This window comes from Neovison vison, chromosome 3 (assembly GCF_020171115.1).
Source record: "Neovison vison isolate M4711 chromosome 3, ASM_NN_V1, whole genome shotgun sequence".
Taxonomy (NCBI): Eukaryota; Metazoa; Chordata; class Mammalia; order Carnivora; family Mustelidae; genus Neogale; species Neogale vison.
In genome coordinates, this window is record NC_058093.1 from 40,089,780 (window position 1) to 40,098,726 (window position 8,947).

The 8,947-nt window shown below is 55.1% G+C and overlaps 1 protein-coding gene across 1 annotated transcript; it reads right to left on the reverse strand.

Moving 5' to 3' along the window:
- Positions 1-1,742: 1,742 nt before the first annotated feature.
- Positions 1,743-6,261, reverse strand: NPPC (natriuretic peptide C). The gene is made up of 3 exons (XM_044240875.1): positions 6,172-6,261; positions 5,402-5,712; positions 1,743-2,253 (listed from the first exon to the last, which is right to left on the reverse strand). The coding sequence occupies exons 1-2, from the start codon at positions 6,259-6,261 to the stop codon at positions 5,422-5,424; spliced, it is 381 nt and encodes a 126-aa protein (XP_044096810.1). The 3' UTR covers positions 1,743-2,253; positions 5,402-5,421.
- Positions 6,262-8,947: the final 2,686 nt, after the last annotated feature.

Genomic DNA, 8,947 nt, shown 5'->3' on the forward strand with positions numbered 1-8,947 from the left:
AGCACAGCAAACCAAGGCACTGGTGAGGCCTGAGTACTGGAACCCTCACCCTCATTGACACGTTCTGAGTTCTGAGCCGCAGAGGTGGGGTGAGACCGAGGAAGACAGCCATGCCCTCGAACAGCAGTTCCCCACTCCCCAGGCAGAGGTGGAAGTTGAGGGGGTGGTGGGAAGGTCCCTAACCTTCTGCAGCTGGAAACTATCTTAAAAACAGTTTTCTCGGGGCGCCTGGGTGGCTCAGTGGGTTAAGCCGCTGCCTTCTGCTCAGGTCATGATCTCAGGGTCCTGGGATCGAGTCCCACATTGAGCTCTCTGCTCAGCAGGGAGCCTGCTTCCCTCTCTCTCTCTCTGCCTGCCTCTCTGTCTACTTGTGATCTCTCTCTGTCAAATAAATAAATAAAATCTTTAAAAAAAAAACAAAACAGTTTTCTCACCTGGACAAGATCACTGGGTTGTCCTGAGAGCCTGCAGCAGCAGAGAAGGAAGGATGGAGTTCAGAGGCCTGCAGAAAGGCTGGGTGCTCTGGTCTCCTTCCCCACGTGCCAGTTTTCCAGGGCAACAAGTCAGCCAGGTCTGCCGACCTGTAACGTCGGGGCCATGCTGTCCCATTTCCCCTGAGCAGGGTTGTCATATATATCCCCAGTTGATATAACCAGCCAAAAAGGTTCTTTTCATCCCTGCTCTCACCAAATAGGGGACAGAAGACAGAAGGCAGGGGTCACTATGTCGAGGATAAGGTGAGATGACCTTGGAGTTACTTGATTTTCTGGCAGGTTTCAGGCCAAGAGATTCTGAATATTCATAATGTCACAGTCAGGCTGCCCAGGGCAGAGGCATAACTGCTGGCAGCTTCGCGTGACGAGACACACCACGACCACCGGCAAAGCAAGCGGACTGTGCAGATACGGAAGCTCACGCCTCCTCGCCCTCTGAGGACTTCGGCCTCTGTCCCTGTTGACCATGACATTCACTCTGAGATCAAATGACCCACCTTTTGCGTTTGTGTGCGAACGTTCACACGGTAACCTGGCCAATTCTGCAACCTACACGGAAACCTGAATCTCTCCAAACAGGAGGGAAGTTTCCAGTTCTTTCCCTCCTCTCCTAACAGAGAGAAGATGGAGTAGAATTAGAGGACCCTCAGTCAGCTAAATTCCATCTTAGTTTAATTCACAGCTTCTGACTTCTCAGCTGTGAAGGGCTCTGAGCAGAGCCTCCCGACCTGGCCAAACTGGTCGGAATCACCAGAGACAAAATGTATGTGGCGAGTGCTACCCCACCTAACCTGCGGGGCTCAGATTCAGTCAATCAGGGACTGGTAGGGGCAGGAGTCTTTACTTTTAACAAGATCCCCAGGATCTTTTTTTTTTTTTTAAAGATTTTATTTATTTGAGAGAGAGGGAGGAGAGAGAGAGAGAGGAAAGCATGAGTGGATAGGGGAAGAGGGAGAGGGAGAAGAAGCAGGCTCCCCACTGAGCAGGGAACCCAACATGGGGCTTGATCCCAGGACCCTGGGATCATGACCTGATCTGAAGGCAGACATTTAACCTACCGAGGAGCCACCCAGGCTCCCCAAGATCCCCAGGGCATTCTGATACAAACAAATCCAGAACTGGGAAGCTGGTTGAACCCACAGTGGGACGGAAGAAAGGAAAAAGCCTTCTCTTCACATTCCCTCTCTTCCTCACTCTAATATCTTAAAAAACAAATGCGGTAAGTAAATAAAGACAGTTTTCAAGATGTTCATGGAATGACTTTTTTTTTTTTACATTTTTCCACTAGTTAAGACAAAAACATTACAATGATTGACTTCTTTCATTTAGTTACATAAATAAAATTTTTATAAATATCTCTTTATAAACAATATAAATAGCTTTACAACATAAATACATTTATGCATGACATGAATTTACAAACAGCAACGTTTTACAGCTGGTTTTGTCAGTCTCTTCAAAACTGCCCCTTGTCATCACGATCGTGCAGGTGTGTGTGTTGCATGTATATAATATATATATATAATATATAACTTTTTATTTTTCATTTTCAAAAAACAGACAAACAATAAAATCATACCCCCCCCATCCCAAATAATAATAAAACAGCTGGTGTTGTGTATTCCCAGTACCAGGAAAAAAAAAAAAAAGAAAAGAAAAGAAAGAAAGAAAGAAATGTAAAAGCCACATCATGTCGGAGGGGTTTCCAGATGGCTGATGACCAAGAATGACCTCAGCAAAACGGAGCAAGTTCCCGATCCTGAAACACAGAGGGGATATGGGACACTTAGCTGAGAAAGCCCAACCTGCAGGACAGTCCCTTTTCCACAGCAGTGGGAAGCAGCGTCCCACCTGGACTGACTTGGGGGGGGTGGGAAGGGGCCCCCCCTCTGGCCCTCCCCTCACCTCCTGCTGTGTCTTTGGCTCTTCCTGCCCCAGCACAGGTGGACGGAGGATGTCTGCCAGCCCTCCTCCCCCTCAGTGTCCCTGCAGGCCTGGCCCATGGCACTGGGTGAGGCACAGGAAGGGAAGGAGAGTAACCCTCGGGGTGCTTTCTGTGTCTGTGTGACAGCAGAGGAAAGGGGAAGACAAACATCTGAGGAGTTGGGAGTTCTGGGCTCGAATCCCAACTCTGACATGAACTTCCTGGATGGCCCAGGATAGCTTTGAGTATCGCTTTCCTCACCCATAAAATGGGATAATAGCCACCTCCCAGGGCCGGCTTTAAGATTCAACAGGGGGCCACACTTTGGGCATTGGCCGAGTGTCTGGGTCACAGCTGCCCCTCATTAAATAGCACTTCCTTCTCCAGCTCTCTGCGCCTCACAAAGGGTCCCCTTCGGACGCAGAGGAAACGGAGTCTCACGCCAGCCCTGGGACAAAGAATGGTCATACTGGGTTCGCTGGGTTGAGAGTTGAGTCCTTTTTTGAGGGTTATACCAGCTCTCTGGTAATGGGCGTGTGGGTGCTGTGTGGCCCGAGGAAGGAGTCCCCCTGAGACGGTGCCCTCCCAGAGGACAGCACACACAGAGGGACCCTGGGTCTTGGTGAACTGTCCCTCACCTCCCGTCTCTGGGTGTCCCATGTGTTTAAACAGATGATAGATATCTGTGATGTCCCTGGGGCTCCTGGGCAAGGTGTTCATTCAGGCATCGGCCACACTCCGTCTCTGTCATTAGAATTTTATAATCAAGACTATAACCATCAGCGACAGTCATTATGGTGGCTGCTTAGAGTCAAAGTCAACTCCTGAGTGAAGAAGTGGCCATAGCCTGGGACGAGTTTTCATTGATGTGAAAAATCTAAGCTGTCTCTCTCTTTGAAGCTGAGACAGTGAGCTGCCCTGGTCACCTCCACTAGGAGGCTGCCGGTGGCAGGAAGGATGCTGTCTTTTTGTGACAGCTGTGGTGTGAGGCTGGGGCTGGGAAGGTTAAGGTATGGAAGGTGGCTGTTCAGCTAAAGGACAGAACTTCTGGGGGGTTGACAAATCTCCCTGGTCAAAGGGGCTGAGACGTCCTAGCAAACTGCCTCCTCTCCAGCTCCTCCCTACCCGCTGGACCATCACTTGGCTCCCCGAGACGGCAACGCCCAAAGCCAAGGACCCTACTGGAATGTGCCTGCCAGACACTTTCCAGGCCCCCTTCCTCATCTTGTCTCCCGCTAACCTGTTGAGTAACATTTGTTTAGATTCTAAAGCTTGAGGTTGGTGCTTAGATCGCAGAGTAAACTGAAATTATGAGGCCTGTGGCTCCATCACTTCATTGTTTAGACAGGACAGAGGAAAGCAAAGCCATGACAATGGACGCCACTACAGGCCAGAATCGCCTCTTCCTGGGCAGGGGCGAGTCAAGATCTCAGATAAATGAAGCCCCTGCAGAAATGGGGGGGAGGGGCACACAGTCAAGTCTGTCCATATGGATGAGAAACCCTGCTAAAGCCCAAAGCGGATGGGAGAGGGGTGCCCCTAAGCTGGGGGGAGGGGCATGTTTCTCTGGTCATTGACAAACATTTTTCGGAGCCTCTTTGGGGGTGGCATGTGTTCCAGATCACCTTAGGCTAGCACTTGGCCCTGAAGTTGCTCATGAGTTCATCTGGGGGAGCTAAGTAGGTTTCCAAGCAACTACGGCTTAGGTGGAAAAGGGTTCTGTGTTGTCAAAAAGGCTGGAGAGCTTCAAAGAGGGGTACTCTCTTTGCCCTCTGGGGGAAGACAGTGTGGATGCTGACAAGGCCTTTTGGGTAAGAGAGCCGCCTCCCCGTGGTCTCTGAGGGGGACAGACAGCTGTGCAATCCAGATTGGTAGCAGCCAGGCTGCTGGAAAAGGCTGGAGACCAAAAAGAGTCAGATCCTAAAGCACCTGAATGTCAACTTCAGAGGTGGGCTCTGTTTCTGGGTAAGAACTGATGGCCAGCAGGATGGGACAGGAGAAGGGAGGCGGGGAGGACCTTTGCAACACTGCCAAGAGGCAGCACCCGGCAGGGGCTGAAGGGAGCACAGGGGTTTCCAGCCCTGGTAGAGGGTGAGGAGGCCACATCAGAAACTGGGGTCCTGAGCATGGTGGAGGCAGGGAGGCAGTGAGGAGCTCAGTTTGGAACATGTTTAGGTCCAGGTTGGGGAGGGAAGAAAGATTTATTTTAATCTTTTTCCTTGCCCTGAAATAATACCACAAACACTGATTTTCCATGCGGAAATCTCTCAGGCAGCAAGCAGCATCAGCACCCTGGACAGACCGGTCTGCTCACAGCCAGGGCTTAGAGATGGAAGAAGGGTCAGAAAGCTCTGGGGCAGAAGGGGATCCTGGTGATGCGGACAGAGGGCTATTCTCTCTATTGTGAAGGGGCGAGTATTTCTCCAGATATGCCCAAGTTCAACTGGGGAAGCAGTCCTGACCTGCAGGCTGCCTGATGCCTGGGCACCAGGATACCAGAGGCTGGTAGATAAACTTACCCTCTGCTTGTGTGTATGCCCTCCCTTTTCTGCTCCCACAAACCCACCATCTCCCCTTGATACCCTCAAATGGCCAATGGAGACCAGTTCTGCTGGTTGGCTTATGGTTTGGAGGTGGACATGACCCCACCAAGTTGTCTCTGCTTCTCTAAAGGAACTAAGGTGGGTTCATCCGTGTTGGGCCATTTCTGACCTTCCCAAAGACCGCTTTATCCCTCGCTTTCTTCATCTGTAAAATGGGACGGTAAATGGGGTTGGGGGCATATGCCTTGCACACACACTTGTTCTCGTACCGGGATCGCCTGGCTCTCCTCCAAAGGTCGATTGGGAGGCGGAAGGATCCCAGCGCCAGGGCATCAGAGAAGAACTGGCCTGCGGGCGGGGGTTCAGGCTGGGTTCTGGGGGACGCCGCGGAGGAGCTAGGTGTGCACAAGCTCCCGGAGGCCAGGGTTGGTGGTACTCACCGCCGCCAGGGGTCGCCGCACTAACATCCCAAGCCGCTCATGGAGCCGATCCGGTCCAGCTTGAGGCCGAAGCAGCCCTTGGACAAGCCCTTCTTGTTGCCTCCTTTGTATTTGCGCGCGTTGGGGTGCTCATGCAGAAGGCGGGCCCACGCCGCCCGCGACTTGGTGTCCACGCGCAGGTCGCGGAGCAGTCGCGACCGGTCGCCCTTGAGGTTGGCGCCGCCGCCCCCGGGAGTTTTGTCCCCCTTCTTCTGACTGCCTCCCGCAGCCTGGGGCTCGGCCAGCTCCTCCCCCGGCGGAGTTCGCGGGACCTGTCCGAGGGAAGGGGCGGGCAGGTGAAGGGACGCACGGCGGCAGCGCGAGGTACTTTGCGGGACCCCTGATGCTCCAGCCCGAAGCGCCCGCCAGCGCGTTTTGTCCCTTCGAAGCCCTGAGCGCGCCCCCACAGCTTCCGGACAGCTCGGCGCGGCATCCACCTGCCACGCAGCCGCCGTTGTACGCTCCTTCGGGAAGCCCCTTGCCCTCCCCTCTTTGGTCCCTGCCGGGCTGGCCACACTGGGGCAGGAGCTGCGCATCTGTCGACATTCCCGAGACTGGGGACGTAGACCCCCCCAAGTTGGTTTGGAGGGCTCCCCGGCTCTCACCCGCGCACAGCTCAGAGAAGAGGGCCATCTTCCCGCCCTCTGCTCCGTCTTGTGCGCCGAGTCCTCCTATGCCCCCGGCCCTCCCATGGCCCCTCACAGTCCCGATGTCCGTGCAACAGCACCCACCTTCGGCGGTGCCCCGGGCTTGGCTTCAGAGGGCCGGAGCGAGAGTAGCGTGAGCAGCAGGGCGCAGGCCAGCAGCTGGGAGAGGTGCATGGTGCTGGTGGGGTCGAGGGGCGCAGACCGGCGGCAGCGAGGGCGCACGGGGGACGGCGGGCAGGCAGGCAGGCGAGCGCGGAGCAGGCTAGCCGGGCTGCGGTGTGGACTCGAGTCCCAGTGTTGCGCGGCGCCGGCTGGGTGCGCTCTGAGCCCGCGGCTCCGCTCGCGCCTTTATAATCCAACCTGCAGCTGATGTCATCCTCCCGCCCACCCCGCCGCCCGGGCCAATGGCACGCGCGCCGAGCGCCCAGAGGGGGCCGCGGGGGCTCCCCCACTGCCCCCACCTACATTCCACCCCCGAGGGATCCCGCGGATCCGCCAGCTCTCTCCCGCCGCACTCGAGGCTGCAAGGCGGCGCGCACAGGGAACTCCATTTGCAGCGAGCGCATGCCAGGCATGGCAAGCGTTGGTGCTCCCGGTGCCCTGGACACACGCTTGGACCTCAACGCATGCCCTCTCCCTAGAAGAGATCAGTTTCCCTTTTTGCAGGTGCAAAGACAGGCTCAGAGGAACAAAGTCACTTGCCCAAAGCCACACAGCCGGAAAGTTGGCCCAGCCGGAAATCCACGCAGATCTGTCTTGTTGCCAAACTCTTCCCTGGGTACCAGATAGGCACAGGCCTGGTACTGTGGCTCCACCTTTCACCTACTCGGAAGTTCAGATCGCACCAACGTCTTTAAGTTAGGAAGGCAGAGGATGGGGCGGAGGTCTGGGCGGGAGGCTCAGGAAAAGCGAGGTTTGCCCGGGGGCCGCAGGGGGGAGCGCAAGTCCTACACCGGAGAGTGCAAGCTTTTCGCCTGTGTCGGAGAGTGACTCGCGAACGAGATGGGCTAAGAGGGCAGGCGCAAGATACTGGTGCTGGGGCGTGTGTGCGGTAGCATTCTGTCCTGTTCTGGGGCCGTAAGTTCGCGTTCAGCCTGGGTCCGCCGCCCAGAACCGCCCAAGGTCTGACCAGGCAGATGGCTTCCGTGTGCACTCACGGGCGCGCACCAGGGCCTGTCTGCACCTATTCGAGGAACCGCAGCGCTAGCAGGGAGCAGGTTCGTTGCCATGTCCTATGCACCTGCACGGGCTGGGGAGGGAGCTTCACCCAGCCTGGAACCCAGTATGGCTTCCGAAAACTGTGACAGGCGGTTGCCTTCATTTTTTTTCAGGCTTATATAGATCGGTGTCAAAGCTGTCAGGACAAAGTCACCTATACCAGCGCTCACAACCCCCTCTCCTGGGGCAGGGTGTCTTGGTGCCTTGGGCTCAGAGGAGTCCTTTGAGGATGGGCCGTGGAAGCAGAGAGCCAGGAGCCTCAAGAATTGAGTGGGGTGCAGAAATGTATGATTCCATTGTCTCCCCCCCCCACCCCGAGTCTCCAGCAGGACTCTGCTGGAGAGCACACAACAGGGGCCTGGAGGTGGTCCCGAAGCTCGAAGACCAGAGCCAGAGGCAGGTGCCTGGATGAGCTGTTTCAGGAAGAGGAAGCTCTGTCTCAGGTGAAGGGCAGTGGTCTTCAAGAAGGGCAGGGGGAATCAGGTGCCACGTGGGTACTTCCCACAGCCGGCTTGGGCCTAGATGCAGGAAGCATTGGCACAACTGTCCTTTCAGGCTCTCTCCTTCTCATCTGGCACTGCAGACCCACGGAGCCCAAGGTCTCTTTGAGTTGAAAATAACCTGCACCCAAGGTCTGAGTTTGGGGTAGCGTAATTTCTGAGCCTGGAAGAGGATTCAGACATTGATAGGGCATCCTTTGGGAATCCTGGTGAGTTGATTCCCACTTCCATGCAACCCCCCCCATTGCTGCTCCATGATAACACCCATAGAGTGGCACTGCTCTTTCATTTGAGGGGTAAGGAAGAGGAGCAAGAAGGGGGAAAGAGAGAGGGAATTCTGGGTGGGCAATGGAGGTCTTCTCTCCTCTATGCCTACTGATCAAAGGAGAATATTACCAATCTGGAACTTCTCTGGATTTGCTTTATTTACACATTTTTAAAGAGCTGGGCAGAATTGACTAGGACCAGGCATGGGGCTCATTTCCAGGGGACAACAGCTACCTCTGAAACCTCTTATTAAGGACAGGTTGGAAGCTTCTGGTGCGCAATGGTTACCTCCTTCTGTCTCAATATCTGTAGGCTGGTTCTTCCTGTCTTTTGTATGTCTTGGATGTACTTGGTGACAGCTGGCTACTAAGTCTCCCCTTTCTTTGAGCTTTGAGACTAAATTAAATAAACCAACCTCACCCAACCCCGCCCCGTGTGGGCAGACTCTCAGACTCTACTTCCCCTCTTAGGAAGTAGGATCTTCTGGTGAGCTCCCAGCACTGACCACTGGGCTATGGTCATTTGCTGCAGACCAGATCCTGGGACAGTCACCTTGTGGAGTGAGGCTTCCTTGGGGCAGGCCAGGGAGCCGCTGCAGCTTAGCTGGGGCCTGGAAGGTGGGGTGGATAGCAGTTCCAGGGCTAGGCTAGAGGAACCTTCAGGAAAGGAGGTAGTCAGCGGGTCATTCCCTTGGGTTCCTCCCACAGTGAAATGCAGAGGAAGCTCCCTCCTTCCTGGGTCACGAATGGGGACTCAGGTTCCTCTTTTCTGCTTTTCCCTCCTAAGGTCTACTTTTTCTGCTCCGGCCCCGGGGGCCAGGCCTGGGAAAGCTGGACCCACTGAGCAGCGGAACAGGAGCTGTTGGCAGCCTTTTA

Coding starts and splice junctions, on each gene's coding strand:
- NPPC (XM_044240875.1), bottom strand. CDS start 6,261: ATGCACCTCTCCCAGCTGCTGGCCTGCGCCCTGCTGCTCACGCTACTC. Junction 5,713..6,171: donor AGCCCGGGGCACCGCCGAAG/GTGGGTGCTGTT, acceptor TCCCTCGGACAG/GTCCCGCGAACTCCGCCGGG.